Genomic DNA, 18,243 nt, shown 5'->3' with positions numbered 1-18,243 from the left:
CCGATTGATTATATGTTTCATCACTCACTTTAATTGTAAGAGTGACAGGTAAAAATCACATAATTATGATTTCTGTGTAATTACAATGAGCTCAAAAGACAACAAAACCAACAAGCCTAAAATAATGATTTAGTATCTAAGTTAATGGTGCGCAAACAGTTTGAGTAGCCGTTATAGAGACAACAATTGTAATCTTTGAGCAGTTACGTTAGACAATGTGGTGATCTGCGTGTTAGAAAAACTCAGAAAGACACGTTTTAAGAGTTGTATTTTATTAAATTGCGTGTTAATTTGGATTTAGTAAGATAGCTCATTTAAGGTAAGTTGGACATTTTGAAGTTAACCTGTCTGTTCTGTTCTGTTCTACTCAGATTAAAATATAAGCGAGGGTAGCCAGCGATATTGTCATGGCTAGTTGGAGTACCATGCTCGTAGCCTAATGTACCGGCAATATCTTACATTAATTTTAGTGTGTAGGGTACACTAGCCTAAGGTTGTGTGCTTCACATGAACGTGTACCATGAAATATTCTTATAATCAATTGTGGGACTATCAAGTGTTATAGGCTATGGTACCGAGTCTGTTTCCACCTTGCTTACGGTAGACTACATTGTATCGTTAACCACTGACTATACGTTACCTAAGCTGATAAGGTAATGTAGTTTTTAGCAGCTTTGGTATATTGTATAACATCTTGGTACAGGGGTAGATCGATCGATCACCAGTCCTCCTGCTCTCAGGAAATTGAAAAGCATTCCTTTCCATGTCCTTTGTCATCAACACTAATACGTGTATTTACGAGTATGTTGGTCAACGAACCGACCAGGGTTGCCATTCGTACGATAATTATCGTACATGTACGATTATTTTGGGTCCGGTACGATGTACGATACACACCTTAGGTATCGTACGCTTTTGTACGATAATTTCGAGGTTTCAGAAAAGAGGAAAAACAGATATAATTTTACATTTTTTCACGAGCATTTTATCAAATTAATTCTTCAAAATTATTAGATTTATCCATGGTTTTCTTTCTGGTTGTTTTCCCGTTAATGAGGGTAGCCTACCATTCCTGTGGGCCCGTGGGTGGGAGGAATAAGTCAAGAGATTAACTCATGGAAGGAGAAATGTTATGTATTACCTTAGCATAGGATTGGCAAAGCTTTCAATCAATGAAAAATGAATTTAAAAAAAAATGGGACACGAAAACACTATAATAAAAGATCTTGTTATAAAGATACTTTTACTATTTACAACAATTTCTGTTGGCTAGAAATTTAATTTCATTTAAACAATTGAGGTATATATTCGAGCAATGGATCGCTCCGAATTGTTATTTCAATGATACCAGTTGTCAGGGAGAGTTATGTCTGTAGAATTAATTTTCAATTTTCTTTATGATCCATTTGATTGAAGTCTTTTACTATTTTTGATTAGGGTTTTCAGAAACGTCAGTGCATTTTCTTCAGTCAGACAAAGTAGTTATTACAATACTGCTCTACACGTAAAAGTTTCGTTGTTATCTAAAGAATCATTATTTTCATTTGTAGAACGACAGTACGTTATAAAAACCAGTATTAAAACAGTAGATCCATGAAGAGTAGAAAATGAACTCAAGGATACGGAGTTAAAAACAGTTCACTATTATACAAAAATGTTTTGTAACAGAAGCGTGATATATATATATATATATATATATATATATATATATATATATATATATATATATATATATATATATATATAGTGTGTGTGTGTGTTTACTAAAATACCTTGAAATAAGTAATTTATGTAACTTCATAATGTGTTGAAAGTGTGTACGATAATTTTGGGTGAAAAACGATAATTTTAGGGCTCATGTACGATAATCCAGTGGAAATAATCTGGCAACCCTGGAACCGACTCTATTTATATTCTTGCTGGTCTTGGCTCGGGTAGAATGTAGTTACTCTTGTAGGGATAAGGCGATATCTTTCTTATTACTAGCCAAATTGTTTTTCCTTATGGGGAAGATGTTCTTTACTGTGACCCCACTACATACACACTATGCAACTTCTTTTATGTTCCTACATGTGAACAAACCATCGCTATTTAATATGGGTACAATAGTTAATCAATGTAGGAGTAATCCTCTGATGGAACACTTTCAACATACATTTTCTGTTAAAATGTTTAAATATTCATAACCGCGAGCTGACGTCATCGATCACGTGACCGCTAGCGCGGGAATCAAGCAAAGTGAAAACAAACCAGAGCAATGGCTTACGATTACGTAAATTCTTTGGATGGAGCTGCTAAAACACGTTACAATATAAAGTTAAATGCTTCAGGTGAGTAATAAGATATAAAATACAACTGTTCTAACTTCTAGCGACACTTGCTAGTTAAAAATGATGATAAACAATAATTATTTTGAACTGTTTACAGCACACAAGTGTGAGGTGTATTACTGCTGGCCTCATAAACCAATCGCCTTCTCTTATCATTTCGCTCATACCTCTCAAGTTGTCGTTTGGCTTTGGCATAGCTGTCTTTCTTGAAAGGCAGTATGCATGGAATGTAGTCTGGGTGTTCTTTCTCAGTCTTGTTGGGTTTACCTGTATTTTGGCAATTTAATATAAATTCATAATGAACACCAATAGACATACTGTTGGAACACCAACCACCAGAATGTTAAATTATATTAAAATATGTTAAATTTCATAAATACCTGAGATAAAGTGTTCACTACAAATAACCCGACTCTTTGGTGGGGACCATTTGTGTCCATTTGCTGGCATGCTGCAAGCCACTTATCCCTCCTATCCGGGCTTCTGCTACGACTGGGGAACTTGTAAAAATGCAACATCTTTCCTTGCATCATATTGTGATTCTTGCAGTTGAAAATAACACATGATGATGGCATAATGGCGAATAATTTAGCTTTAACAGACTACCGTTCATGCAGCACCACGTTAAAGTGTGGTTTGTTTTCACTGCGCCATGTGCGGGAAGTCACGTGACTGCTCAGTTACCCGGATGGGCCGCGTTTATCAATAAGGTCTCTTGTTATATATTTTCTTTTAAAATGTTTAAATATAATGACTCGCTTCACTCGTCAAGAATGTATTTACTACGAGTGCTTATATTAGTGATGTTAAGCAACGTTACCAATGTTACACTGCCATTGCTAATGTTAGCAATACTACGATAATATTAGCATGCGTTTTAAAGCATTTTTCCACATACCCTTTACACTATATAAAAAGGTACAAAAGGGTACAGAACCTAACAAACCCACCTAACCTAACCTAGAAGTTCCCAGGTCACAACCCCTACCTGGGGGCAAGCCCCCAGACCACCTTCCCAGGTCACAACCCCCTAGCCGGGGCCAAGCCCCTGGACCCCCTTCCCAGGTCACAAACCTTCCCAGGTCACAACCCCTATCCAAGGTTCTACCTGCTAATATATAAAATTAAAGAAATTAATGACTTACTTTTATGATCTCGACGACGAAATTTGTGAGTCACTGGGGTGTTGTGACTGTGAGTCTGTGACTTCTTCACTTCTTTGTCTTAGTTTAGTACTGTACTTGGAACACTGTAAATGTTGGGCTATTACATTACGAGAGTTGAGAAAATGATCATCATTGGAATTCACTGAAATGCTTTCAAGTATGGATTACTGCAGTTGTTACAAGTTTCTAAAACTTACATCGTAAAATACGCAAAAAGACGTCACTTGAACTAACAAAGACCTGACTTGGACAAAGGTTTCCACGGAAAAGGATTTGTTGGAAGGTTGGGGTAGGGAAATATTAACCCCCCTGTGCAAAGTTTCCATATGTATGGGTTCGTGTTTGGTTAACGGAAAAGCAACGGAGTCAAGAGAGTAAACATGAATGAACTAGAATGGGAAACTTGTCCAGAGCAAGTATTTGTGAAATCTACGCGTAACAAGGTAATAACAAAATGTATAAAAGTAATATAGCAATATAATATGGAGTGTATGATAAATAATATTTAATGGGAATATAAAATGAGGTGATTTTATAAGGTTTCAAATAATAATGAGTAATACTGGGGTCAAACGTAATATGTATAAGACGTTATTACATAAAAGGAATGGTATAGTTGTACTGGATCAAATCATATACTTGAATAAAGCGGGTGAAGTCGAATAGTTAAATTTGACGGTTTGAGAAGAAGAAATCCTATTGGTGGAGGAGGAGTCTATGCGCAGGGAGGAGGGTTTTTGCGCAGAAGGTCGAAACCTGATATGTACAAACGAACGAACGAGAGCGACTACAACCGGCAAGTAGAATGACAAAAAATAAATGAAAAAAAATGCTAATGTTAGCATGTTACGCTAACATTGCCAATGTTAGCTTGCAAAGCTCAATATTACCGTATTTTTCACGAGACATAGCCTTTGCAATGGCGCCTCCAAAGTTTATCCTCTTATACTGTTTTGTCTTTTCCTCCATTTATTATACATCCAAGAAGGTAATGTATAGAAAAGAAAAGGCTTGTTTTACCATTATATGCTGTTTCCCCAGTATGTTTTCCCCACCCAAAACCCTGAGTTCCCACTGGGGGTCTCCCATTATCGTAGGATATATATATATATATATATATATATATATATATATATATATATATATATATATATATATATTTCTGAAACTATTAATTTGCAACGGGAACGAGTGTCATTTTCAAAGAGAGCGGAATTTTTTCAATAGAAAAAAGTATTTTTTTCCTAGCTTACATTGCCCAGTAATACAGTACAATAATACCACACTTTTTATTTTAAATATGTGCTGTACTGTACTTTAATTTCTAGCCAAATACATGATCCATGTACTGTATATTATCCATTTAAGATCATGAATGTCGGGGGTGTATGTATGATGACAGCCATGCCCTATAACTCTCTTATTACGGCAGTCTAAGGGGGTTCCCCAGCAGGTGTTAGCCCCCATTAGGTAAGTAGGTAAGGACACGACTTTTAGGTTAGGTTATGTGGCAAGTTGGTTTTATTATACATTAACACAATTTTCCGATTTTAATCAGAATATTTCAGTAAATCACTACTAGTACATTCGTTTAATTCTCATAACCATCAACTGCTGAGTGATAATAACCAAGGTATTCAAATTACAAGTTTATATAATTGATAATCATTATCGAAATGATAGCCCACAGGGCTAATGTGCATAGCGAAACGTGTTCCACTTGCCAGAACATAGGATCAATGAGATCATGTTTAATCACGAATGAAGCTAACATACGGCAGAGCAAAAGCTAATAAAGCAATATCTCAACTAAGTAGGACGTAATGGAAGGTAAAATCATGTTTTCAATGCATCCAGAAGTCCTGGCAAACAAAAGCTCAAGTGTTTCGTCTGTTTCATTACCACTGCTCAGATTTGATTACGGTGACTTTTTTATTACAATGACTGGTTTTTTTATGATGATGGTGGGAAGAAACAACAAAGTTTAATAAAGGTTATTTTAAATATTGTGCAGTTAGACTGGTATGTGGCCCGTTATATCTTAAGGTTTTTCAATTGTAATTAATGATGATACCAAGCATAAAACCATGGCTTTTCAGTTATGGTAGTGGACCTATCATAACTCAAAAAGGATGGATTTCCGCCAGAAATCATTATAAAGAAATATTCAAAACCCCCTATAAATGTCGCCATGTTCCCGGTTTTTAAAGCTGTAAAAGTGATTGTTCCATTATTAAGTTGTTCCGTCACAGATACAAACCTTCGCTATTTATTAGGGGTACAGTATTACTTTCTGCAACGTTGAAAACCAGCCAAGACAATTTTAGTGAGGGATAATTACCCCATCCGCTAGTTAGCAGGAGGGGGTTGGGGTAGACTAGCTACCCCGCTCACGTGTCACACCTGTTGGTTGAGTAACCACTTTTACTTTTGGGTCGGTAGAGTGTAGACATGCCGTCTCTCTCTCCCGTTAACAAACTGCCTTGACTTTATTACTTTTTCTTTTTCTTTTGTGTGTTTCGGTGTGTGTATGGTTATTGTCCCGCTATGCTGACATGTCCTGAGATTGAGGGCCGTCCCCGCACCTTCATGTCGTCCTTGGAGACAGACCCACATCCTTTATGCCCGGCTTGCCTGGGAACTCAGTGTTCGCTGGACAACACCTGTTCCGAGTGTAGGGAGTGGCCTGCCTCCCAGTGGGAGAGGTTTACGTGTAAGAAGAAGAAGTCTAAACGCGAATCTTCGCGGGCTTCTGCTTCCTCTACGCCCAAATCTCGGCCCGAAGCTAATCCTCGACCAGGCCCTTCTGGGGTACGGTCGAGCAGTAGCGCAGGGCTTGTGAATCCAGGTCAACCCTGGGGGATAGACGAGGATGACGGCTTCCCTAGTGAGTCGGCTCCTTCTCTTCCCCCAGGGAGCGCCTGTTCCTTGCCAGACCTTGGGTATGGTTCCGACGCCGAGGAGTTAGTTAACCCACCAGTGGCGGTGGCAGGGCTCTCTACAAGGCGGGCTTACCCTTCGGGGGAACATATCTCTCGTTCGCGAGAGAAGGTCGCCTCTGTGCATCAGCAATCTCCTTACGCTTTAGGTTCTCCTCCAGGGGCGGAAAGAGAACCTTGTTATAAGCGTAGTTCTCCTTCGGGCGAACTTTCCTCCCCTCACGGCCAAATTGGCGCGCCCGACCTACTTGGCGCGCAAACAAAATGGCGATCATGGCACGCAGGTTCATCCTGTGGCGCGGCGCGACGCCATATGCACGAACAGCCTATTGCTCGCCATGCGCGCGAACATCCTGTTGCGCGCCATGCGCGTGAACATCCTGTTGCGTGCCATTCGCGTGAACATCCTGTTGCGTGCCATGGACGCAAACAACACACTGCGCACGATGCGTGTGAGCAACCTTATGCGCGCCAGGTGCGCGAACAACCTCATGTGCTCCAAGAGCGTGAAAAAGGTGTGCGCAATCGGGAGAGGCGCGCGCGCTAGCTCCTTTCTGCCTACCAACAGTTCGGCGCAAGAGCGCACGACCATCTTGGCGCTCACAATCAGTCTCTCGAGCCCCTTGGGCCTCAACAGAGACAACGGTTGCTTGTGCGACCGAGCCCAGATCCTATCCCTAAGGGTAGGCCTGTGCCTATCTTGCCTGTAGGGAAGCCTCGATCAGACAAGAGGGTTAGGGATCCTGCCCAGGTTCCTAAACCCAGGGAGCAGTCCTTTCCTAAGGACCTTCCCCCCTAGTTCCACAGGAGCCAGTGACCCCCTGTGGCTTAGCAACTTATTTAATGTAATGCGCCAAGCCATGAAGGGAATCGTTCCCCTCTCCCAGTCCTTAGGTGATACACCTAGGATTCCCTTGTCGCCTCCTCTCTTTCCGGGGTCCTCTCCTCCCTCCGATCCTAGGAGGAGGTCGAAAGTTCTCGCACAGGCGGGCCCCTCAGGCAAGGGGAGACGATCATCCCCTTGCAAAAGACCTCTGGAGGAGATTAGGCATGAACCTCAGAGTAGCCCCCCACAGTTCAAGACGCCACAGGCCAGGCCAAAGGGGGAAAGGAAAAGGATTTGTCCTTCAGCCCCCAAGGAGGATAGAGATACTTACTATGGAGACTCCTTCCCTTCTTTACCAGTCGAGATAGTGTCTAATGAGGCACGACCTGCGACCGGACGGGATTCACCCCGTACGGCAATGGACTTACATTCCACCCGTAAGCCGTCAGAGTCCTCTAGGCCCTTGGGGACAGAGGATCTCTGGCCTCGTAGGAGAGAACCGAAGGATTTGTTCACCATCCCCATATCCTCAGCCAGGCTTCCTTCCTCACTGCCTCCCAGGCAGCCGGAAGCAAGCACCTCCCCGGAAGTCTCCCTATCCCCAGTCTATACAGTTGACGACTTCGACCCACGCCGGGCTCCTATGGATGAGAGCTTGGACGTGGAAGGGCAGAGCGATCTCGAGGACGACGCTCTGCCAGCACCCGCTAGCCCTAAGCTACAGAGGATGAGAGGAAGGAGTCGGAACACGCCTTCTGGCAGGTCCTAGGCTGCATCCGTTCCATCAATGGACTTCCAGATCCATCAGCAGCCCCTCTAGATGGAAAAGAAATGGTCCTTGACCAGTTCTATGGCACTCAGAAACCTCATTGGACCAGTGCAGCTTTGCCCTGGTCAAAGGGGTTGAAGAGTGCCAAACAGAAGGCTGTGTCCCAGGCTGTGTTCCACCTCTTCTCTCCGCTCCAACTCGTCCTCCAAGCTCTTACCTCCTCCGTATGTGTTTCAGAGGAGGTACTACGAGATCCTCAGAGAATCTCTTCCAACCCTGCCTCTCGACCACTCTATAGAGGCACTCTCGAAGGCCACCCCCTTCGAGAAACTTATGGGACTTCCTGTCTCCTTTTCGGCCTCTGAAATCCTAAACCAGGAAAAGATGGCGAAGTACGCCATGCAGGCTACTTCGTGGCTGGATTTCTGGTTAGGATCCTTAGGACAACTGATGCGGTCTAAAGACCTGTCTCGGGAGTCCTCCAGGAAGTTTTTGAAGACTTTCCTTTTGTCCGGCACTCGGGCCATCGAGTTCCTCTCTCATCAGGTAGTGAACCTTTGGGCCAACACTATCCTGAAGAGGAGAGATGCCGTCATAGGCAAGCTCTATAGACATCTTCCTCAGGCTGAAGGAGTGAGTCTGAGAAATGCTCCTTTCGAGGGCAATACTTTGTTCTATCCCGAGGATGTCGAACGGGTGGCAGAGAGGTGGAGGAAGTCCAGTCAGAACTCCCTCATCCAAAAGGTCTTAACAGCTAGACCTTACCCCTCTCAGCCACAGTGGAAAGCACAGCAGAACCCGCAGCCGAAAAGGGCTAGAGACCCAAAGCAGCAGGGTAAAAAGGGTGCAAAGCAGGACTTTCACAGCAAAATGTCCTTCCGTGGAGGAAAGGGTAAGAAGGGATCTGGCCGAGGCGGGTCCCAATAAGACAGGCAATCCTCCCATTTGTCCACCTTTGGGGGGATGCCTGCAAAGCCACTGGCAGAGGTGGCTTTACCACGGGGCCGAACCCTGGACGGTCGAGGTGATTCGTTCAGGGTATTGTATCCCGTTCACGCTCTCTCTCCCTCCACTGACTCGAGTGCCGATTCCATTGAACTCCTGTGCGAAGGGATCCGCACAGGTGTTTGCCCTCAGGGCAGAAGTCCAGTCCATGTTAGAGAAGGACGCTCTCCAGGAGGTCCTCGACGGGTCCCCAGGCTTCTACAGTCGACTCTTTCTTGTGAAAAAGGCGGCCCTGAACAGGTTTGTCGAACAGACACCTTTCAGGATGGAGACGGCCGACACAGTCAGACAAGCGATAAGACCCCAGGGCTTCATGTGCACTCTAGGTCTGAAGGACGCATACTTCCAGATCCCAATTCACCCGTCTTCCAGGAAGTATCTGAGATTCATGTTCAATCGGAAGCATTACCAGTTCAGGGTACTGTGTTTCGGTCTTTCCACAGCACCCCAGGTATTCACGAGAGTATTCGCCCTAGTATCATCTTGGGCTCATAGAGTCGACATCCGTTCTATAAGATACTTGGACGACTGGCTGATTCTGGCAGACTCGGAGGCGGCCCTTCTCCGCCACAGAGACGAGCTTCTAAGGTTTTGCCAGGATCTGGGGATCGTGGTAAACCTCGAGAAGTCTCAACTGCTCCCCTCTCAAGAACTGGTATACATAGCCATGCGATTAGACACCCTAAGGCACAAAGCGTTTCCACCAGACGAAAGTATCCAGAGACTGAGGGAGATAGCACAGGTCTTCCTCAGTCGGGAAGAGCTCCCGGCGCAGTATTGGCTTCGCCTTCTCGGTCACCTCTCTTCCCTGACCCGACTGGTCCCCAACAGTCGCCTCAGGATGAAATCCCTCCAGTGGCGGCTAAAATCCCAGTGGGACCAGCACTCCGATTCCCAGGATCACCTAGTCCGCATAGGGCTAGAGGAACAGTCGGACCTCAGGTGGTGGCTGGCGGAGCCGAACCTCTGCAAAGGGGTCGATCTTCTCCTCTCTCCCCCGGAATTGATGCTGTTTTCGGATGCATCAAAAGAATGGAGGGGGGCTCACGTGCTGCACCATTACATCTCCAGCCAATGGTCCGAATCAGAAAGGTACCAGCACATAAATCTCTTAGAGATGAGGGCAGCCTTTCTGGCCCTCAAAGAGTTCCACCAGGTCCTGGCGGGGCACTCCGGGGTGCTGATGAGCAACAACACCACGGTAGTAGCTTATCTAAGCAAACATGGCGGTACCTTTTCGCAGCAGCTGTTCCATCTTGCAGTAGAGATACTCAGATGAGCAGAAGACAACTCGGTGACTATCAGCTCGCTTCATTCCGGGCAAGCGGAATGTGCTAGCAGAGAAACTGAGCAGAGCGACTCAGATAGTTGGCACCGAGTGGTCTTTGAATCCTCTGATAGGCAACAAAGTCCTGACTTTGTGGGGTTCCCCGACTAGGGATCTGTTCGCAACGGCCCTGAATTTCAGGCTCACGTTGTACTGCTCCCCAGTCCCGGATCCCCAAGCTCTTTGGCAAGATGCTTTTCAACAACGGTGGATAAATCTGGATGCTTACGCGTTTCCCCTGTTCTGTCTGATGAGAAAAGTCCTCAACCAGGTACGAGCAAGCAACAATTTGCAAATGACCCTCATAGCTCCGCTATGGCATCACGCAGAATGGTTCCCGGAGCTTCTGCATCTCCTCGCGGAGATCCCGAGGGAGCTTCCTCCACAGCACGACCTCCTCAAACAACCACATGCCAACATCTTTCACAGAGCCGTAGCCTCGCTTCGACTTCACGCCTGGAGACTATCCAGCACCTCCTCACACAGAGAGGCTTTTCGCAACCGGTTGCGAAAAGAATGGCTGGACACCTTAGGAGATCCACAGAGGCAGTCTACCAGGCGAAGTGGTCAGTTTTCTGTGGTTGGTGTCGTGGAAGGGGTATCTCTCCCCTCGATGCCTCTGTTCCAACTATAGCGGAGTTTCTTGTATACCTTCGGGAAGAAAAGCTTCTCCCGGTCTCGGCAGTCAAAGGCTACCGCTCAGCCTTGAGTCTTGCCTTTAGACTGAAAGGAGTCGATATTTCCTCCTCGGAACTTTCTTTGCTCATACGCAGTTACGAGCTTACTTGCCCCAGGCAGAGCTAAGACCTCCCCCTTGGAACGTGGTTTGGGTCCTCAGGTCTCTGAAGGGTTTCCCCCTATGAACCACTACGCCAGGCCTCAGATCGCCACCTCACGTGGAAGACAGGTGTTCCTGCTCGCTTCGGCTTCGGCCAAGAGAGTCGGCGAACTTCATGGTCTATCTGCTGATGTCTCCCACTCTAAGAGATGGGGGGAAGTAATCCTCAACTACGTCCCTGAGTTTGTAGCTAAGACTCAAAATCCAGGTGTGCCGGACTCCAGGTTCGGCCCATTTCGGATAGAGAGTCTTCGTTCTGTAACCGAAGATCCAGACCAACTGTTACCATGTCCAGTGAGGAGTCTGAGGTGTTAATTAAAAAGAACGGCAAAAGCTCGCCCCCGTGTACGAGCACTTTTTGTCAGCACGGGGAAGGTCAAGAGGAGGGTCACGAGAAATACTATTTCCTCCTGGATAAGGAAAGTAATCGAATACGCTCTATATCCAGATCCTCCTCTGTCCAACCGACCCAGAGCTCATGATGTCAGAGGCATTGCAACGTCTCTGGCGTTCAAGAAAAATTTTTCTGTGGCACAGGTATTGCAAGCGGGCGTGTGGAAGCGTCAGACGACCTTCACAGCCCACTACCTGAAAGACGTAACCCAGAGGAGCATGGAAACCTTCTCCCTTGGTCCTGTGGTGGCCGCACAACAAGTGATCTAATGCCTCAGGCTCCTTGATGGATAAGTAGCAGAGGGTTGAGGGCTGAGGTTACCTGGGTTAGTCTAGGGTGAATGAAAAGAATGTCTGGCTCACTTCTTTCTTTCTCCTTCTCCCCCCATGGGGAAATAGCTCCGCAAGACCAAAGCATAGCTGCCCTCGCCCCTCTGCAGGTATGAATCATTTCCCTCGTGCATCCTGGGTATGAATGAATACTTTGTTACGTCACTAATACCTCTTGAGGGAGGGTATTGGATATGTCTTAGAATCCTCGAGTTCCTACGTGAAGACAAGACAAGAGTCTCTCTCACACAAGCTTCTGCAGGCCGCTATTAGTGAGTTACCTTGTAACTACTTTGATTTTAGCGAGGGTAGGGTCCCCTCTACTATCGATCACAGATCGAAATAGAGAGGACCCCGGGTCATGACCAAGGCCAGTTGGTAAGGACTACCTCCCTCCTAAGAGTAAGTCACCCTAATAAATAGCGAAGGTTTGTATCTGTGTCGGAACAAATAACAAATTTGGAAATGATTTGTATTTTTGCTAACATACAAACCTGAAGCTATTTATACAAATTGGCCCGCCACCCTGTTCCTCTAGAAGTCCTGCCAGAAAGCAAAAGTGGTTACTCAACCGACAGGTGTGAGTAAGCAGGGTAGCGAGTCGACCCCAACCCCCTCCCGCTAACTAGCGGATGGGGTAATTATCCCTCACTAAAATTGTCTTGGCTGGTTTTCAGCGTTGCCGAAAGTAATACCCCTAATAAATAGCTTCAGGTTTGTATGTTAAGAAAAATACAAATTATTTCCAAATTTGTTATATTTACCTATATTTAGTTTAGGTTTGTTCTATGTACGCAGGAGGTTCGGTCCATCGTTATACAAAAGTTCTGAATGTTGTGTTAAACCACCCTTTCATGAGTTTTTCTACCCCTCTACTGTACATAGAAAATAATTATGGGGGGGGGGCCCAATGGGTAACCTGGTTTTTTGAGTGGGAAAACACTAAAAACAGGTGTTTTCCAATACAGTACTGTAATATAAGTGGTCAGAAATTCATAAAAAAAAAAAAAAACCCACCAAATAACCAGTGGGAAAACTATAGGGTTCATCACAATTACCTGTTCTATAATTTATATCAGTACCCTCAAAATTGATGGTCTTTGTTCTGCCGTTGCTGGCTTTGCTGGCAGATAGATAGTATCTCATTGACCCTCTGTTTTGGCAAGCGGTACATGGATGTGCTGTGAACACAACAATGTGGTTCATTATTTCGGTAATTTTTTACTTTCAGATGAGCAACAATAGCTGTACAGTATACTGAACAGTGTGTGTTTTACATATCGGTTAGCTAAATACATGAAATTATTCTAAGATAAATTTCAAAATATATTTAACTCCCCTTGGGGTGACATACTGTAGTCTTTTGATGGTAGCTATGCATGAACTGAAGCAGAGGGGTATGGAGAAAGGACTGTTGTGAAACACCTGGGAATTTTACATAAATACTGGAGAAGTCTGATGTTGCTAACATTAATGCATAATGCAAGTTCTGGGGCATGAAGTTAAACCTTAGCAAAACTCAACGTATGATTGTAAGCAGGTCGAAGACATTTGTTCATCAATATAATGATCTCTGCATTGATAATGTTTCATTAACTTTATACAGCTCCTTTATAATTGTAAGTGGAATTCTTGATTAAAAATTTACTTTTGGGAAAGATATTTGGTCTTTCTTCTACAATCGTGCAAATACAGTAATAGTCTTATTGACGAAGTTTTTCAAGAATTTTGGTGATCAATCTATGCTGAAGAAATGTTTCAATTCTTTCATTTCATTTGTTCCGTAACTGAATACAAACCACGCTATTTATATGGGGTAATTACTTCGGCTTAGCTGAATGACGAGCCATAAAGTTTTAACGAGGGTTTCCAACCCCACCGCTAGTTAGTGGGGGGTAGGGAGGGGTAGCTAGCTACCCCTCCCCCCTCACACACACTGGTGATTAGCCCACGGCTCGGAGAGACGACAGACCTGTCCGCGCTCTCCTCTCTTTTGACTGCAATAATTTTGTTTGCTTTTTCTTTTCAGTGTGTATGTGAAGTTGGCCTCTATCTCTCGTTAAGTGTACGTGGCCTGGACTTCCCGGCCGCCCTTGTGGGACCTTTATGTCGGCCGTGGACACGGATCCTCACTCCTTATGCCCTCAGTGTAGGGGCCAACGGTGTGATAGGTCTAACTTGTGCATTGAGTGTAGGGAGTGGTCTACCTCCCAGTGGGAGAGGTTTGCCCGGCGACGTAAGAAGAAGGCTAAAAGGGATCTTTCTCCTTCCGAGGCTTCTCGGAAAAGAGAAAATCCCAGGTCGTCTTCTTCCGCCGCCCATTCCTCCTCCGAAGCTCCCGCTCGGGCGGCCTCTTCCGAGAGGCTGGCGAGTGGTAGCGTAGACCGTAATGTTGTTGATGTCATTAACCGATCCCGTGGTGAGGGAGAGATCGTTGCCTCCCAGCTTTGGGCTTCCTTGGGGCTGCAGGGTTAGCCGTCCAAGGAAGCCCTGTTTGACATGATCAAACGGGGTGCGGCCGCCGAACAATCGTCAACTTCAGCGGAGATAGATCCTCTGTCTGTGGTTGACTTTGTTGTGTCGGAAACAGCCCGGGGGTCTGGCCAAACGCCCGTTCCAGTGGCTGCGGTAGCGGTGTCCCCCTCCGAACATACTTCGAGGGAGGAGCTTAGTCCCACGGTCTCTCCTTCCGTTGAGACTCCCTCTCGGGGGAGTTCTCTGGTAGAGACGCCTCTTCGGAGGCCCATTGATGGTCAGCCTGCTGATCCCACGGCCCCTTGTGGGCGTATAAGGCGGAAGACTCGTCCTCCCCTTCGCCGTAAAGGCCTTCCTTCCCCCTTTAAAGGGGTTAGGAGGCGCCTCTTCGGCTCGTCGTCACCACAGTCCTCTGCGGAGGAGACGACTCGCCGCTCTCCTGTCCTGCCTGCTACCAACCTTGACCTCTCCGGGGATCGTTCGCGATCCCCTTCGGAGGATGGTCGTCCTTCGGGACAAGGTGAACTGTCGCCCAGACCTTCGACATCCAAAGCTGCTGACGCGCTTTACGCGCCACCTGAGACTGCCACTGCGCAATCTCCAGGCCCTTCGGGGTCTCAGGGACCTGAGCGCGAAACTGCGCCTCTCACCCCTAAGCGTAAGGCTCCGCCTGCGCACCCTCCTGCTGTCGTTCCTGATGTTCCTGACATTGCGCCTCGGCGCTCAGCCTTAGGCGTTCGCGCCGCTGTTCCTGTTTTGCGCCAGGGTTCCCCTGCGCGCCCACGCCCATCGGCGCCCCGTCGCCCTCCAGCAGTTCCTGAAGTAGCGCGCAAGCGCCCAACTGCGCAGACGCGCCCTGCTCCTGATATAGCGCCGCCGCGCTCACCTGCTCACTCGCGGCCAGTGCCTGTTATGGCGCCTACGCGTCCACCGGTGCCCCAGCGGCCTCCTGTGCCCACGCGCCCTCCAGCGCCTCGGCGCCCCCCAGTTCCTGTTTCATCGCGCGCGATCCAGGAGGTTCCTGAGTTGGCGCACAGGCGCCCTCAGGTTCCTGCGGACTCGTCGCGCCCCTCGGGGGATAGACGCGACACGCGTCCCCGCGCGATTCCAGCTCCAGCGCCCACGTGTTGCTTTGGACCCATCGCGCCCACCTAGGGAGGTTCGCGATGCGCGCCCGCGCGCAGTTGCTGTACCAGCACCAACGCGACCACGTGTTGCGACGACTCGGCTCGTTGCCCCAGAGGTTGCCAAGTCAGCGCACGGGCGCTCACGGTCGCCTCTGGAACCCCACGAGCCAATTCAGACACGATCGCGCCCGACGCACCAATATCGCGCCCTGTTCCTGCTACATGCCCGTGCCTATATTTAAGACAACGATGGTTGCATAACTAACTCCAGAGCGCCCTCACTCGGCTCGCACCGCGCGACCTCCAAAGCAGCGAACCCCGGTACGACCTATTCCTGATGTGCGCTATGCGCTCTCGATCGCCAGCGCAACTAGCGCACCCACAGGCGAGTAGATCGGTCCTTCCAGACCGTCGCCAAACCTCTCGCCCCCAGGTCGCTCGCGACCCTGCTCCAGCGCTATCGCGCCCTCGGCCGGTTCTCCCGGACACGCGCTCAGGCGCCCTCGTTATCTCACGCCCTTCGGAGCCGCACCAGGTGGCTGCGCGCCCGCGCGTTCGGCCTCCTCCTGTTCCAGCTCCTGATCGCCGCTCGCCTACACCATCGCCTACGCGCTCTCGTGACCATGTTCCCGCTCAAGCTGCCGTGCGCCCCCGCGCCCACGCTCCCGCTCTGTCGCCAGCGCGCCACCGCTCCATCGCTCCTGACCATCCACCTGTGCGCCCTCGCGCCCGCCATCTTCCAGCATCGCGCCACCCATAAACGCGCGACCCTGCTCTGGGCCCGATACACGAGCCCCAGCGCGATCGCCGACAGGTGGATTCTTCCTTGTCGCGTTCCCCTCCCCGCAAGCGCAGACCAGCGCGCTTGCCAGAGGGGGAGCGCTCCCCGGACAGGTCTAGGGATTCTTCTCTTTCAGCCCTGCAGGTAAACCCTCGTTTTTCGACTCCTCCTAGGGATCCCTCGATCCCCTTCCCTCCAGAGGGAGTGTCAGACAGCGCTGCTGTCAGTCAACAGCCCTGGTTCGACACCCTACTCAGAGCTCTCGTGCGGGCGATTAAGCCAGCCCCCTCTGATTCGGGTCGCGAGCCAGTGGCAGCTTCCTCCCCCCTGAAGAGGAAGAGAGGAGTCTCTCCCGTGGATCCTCCTCCGAGGCCTAGGCTGTCCCCGCGCAGATCCTTACGCAAGGCTCCTACTCCCCCTCAGACCTTCTCTCCCTCTCCTGCGGAGGAGGATTACCCCTCCTCAGGAGAGTCGGTTGAGCAGGAATACTCCCCCATCGCACCAATGGAGGAGGTTCCTCCTCTTCCTGAGAGGTCTCCTCGACCCGAGGTGGAGAAGGACCTGCCTCCTTCGCTTCTAGAGTCCTGTATCCCCCCCAGGAGGAAACCTAAGGACTCTTACGACGTTTCCCAAATCGTCAGCTAGGATCAGATAGGAACAGCCCAGAGCCGTTGAGGATGCCCACGTTTCTCGCCAGGAAGAGCCCCTGGGGACGGGAGACTTCGCTGCAAGTCCGTCAGGAGGAGAGCACCAGGAGTCAGAACATGCGTTCGGGCAAGTCCTGACCCTCATGAAGAACCTTAATGGGATCCCAGACCCTGAGGTCCCACCTCGTGAAGGTAAGGACACGGTTCTGGATCGCGTCTATGGCACTCAGAAACCCTCTAGGGCCAGCACAGCTTTGCCCTGGTCTCAAGGGATGAAGAGTGCCAGGGACAAGATCGAGGGGCAGCTCGCGGAGCTTGCCTCCTCCAGCAGATCAAGTGCCGGGAATAAGCTCCTCCCTCCTCCTCGAGTCCATCAGAGGAGGTACTTTGAGATCCTCGAGGAGTCTTCGCTGAGTGTTCCCTTGCATCACTCCGTGGAAGAACTCACAGGGGGAGTCCCTCTTGAGAGACTCTCCAACCGGCACGTGTCCTTCTCAGCCACTGAGATCCAGAGCCAGGAGAAGGTCATCAAGTGCGCCATGCAGGCCACTTCATGGCTCGACATCTAGCTGGGGTCTCTGGGCATCCTGGTACGGTCCGAGGACCTCTCCAAGGAAAGCACCAGGAAAGTGCTGGAAACCTTTCTCCTCTCAGGCACTCGGACCATTGAGTTTCTGTCCCACCAAGTCTCGAGCTTGTGGGCCAACACGATCCTCAAGCGCCGGGACGCTGTGGCCGAGAGGTTCCACCATAAGGTTCCCAGCGCGGAGTCTAGTAGGCTCAGACACTTCCGTTCTCGGTAAGAGCCTGTTCGAGCCTAAGGACATGGAGCTCACTGCCGAGAGGTGGAGGAAATCCAACCAGGATTCCCTCATCCATAAGGCCCTGACATCGAGGCCCTACAAGCCTCCGGCAGTCCAGCAGCCCCGTCCTGCCAAGGACACAAAGAAGACGACCGTAGCAGCGAAGCCCAAGGTGTCTAAGCCCTTTCCTGCCAAGAGCAGGAGGGGCAAGAAGTCCTCCAGGGGAGGCAAGAACCCTAGAGGTACCGGCCAAGGTCGGAAGCGCTAGGGTTGGCAATCCCAGTGGGGGGATGGCTTCAGAGTTGCGCAGCAAGGTGGCAGCAACTTGGGGCGGATGCCTGGACGATCTCCGTGATCTCTCTAGGGTATCGCGTCCCGTTCACAGCATCTCTACCTCCCCTGACAGCGAATCCAGTGTCGTTGAGCTCTTTTCCCATGTGATCGGCAAAAGGGCAGGCCCTTCGGGCTGAAGTCCAGACCATGTTGG

The 18,243-nt window shown here is 48.5% G+C and overlaps 2 protein-coding genes across 3 annotated transcripts in view; both read left to right on the top strand.

Annotated features, from left to right (window-relative positions):
- Positions 1-162: 162 nt before the first annotated feature.
- Positions 163-18,243, top strand: part of LOC137621239 (probable rRNA-processing protein EBP2 homolog) — a 45,749-nt gene continuing 27,668 nt past the window's right edge. The window contains exon 1 of one of the 2 annotated variants that reach the window (XM_068351636.1): positions 163-319. The gene's annotated coding sequence lies outside the window, so the exon portion shown is untranslated. Of the gene's footprint in view, positions 320-479; positions 654-18,243 lie in introns of those variants that run through there. The other variant, XM_068351637.1, reaches the window with a different exon arrangement.
- Positions 8,481-16,285, top strand: LOC137621019 (uncharacterized). The gene is made up of 3 exons (XM_068351459.1): positions 8,481-8,922; positions 15,003-15,385; positions 15,797-16,285. The coding sequence occupies exons 1-3, from the start codon at positions 8,481-8,483 to the stop codon at positions 16,283-16,285; spliced, it is 1,314 nt and encodes a 437-aa protein (XP_068207560.1).

This window comes from Palaemon carinicauda, chromosome 27 (assembly GCF_036898095.1).
Source record: "Palaemon carinicauda isolate YSFRI2023 chromosome 27, ASM3689809v2, whole genome shotgun sequence".
Lineage (NCBI taxonomy): Eukaryota > Metazoa > Arthropoda > Malacostraca > Decapoda > Palaemonidae > Palaemon > Palaemon carinicauda.
This window is presented reverse-complemented; position numbering and strand designations above follow the sequence as displayed.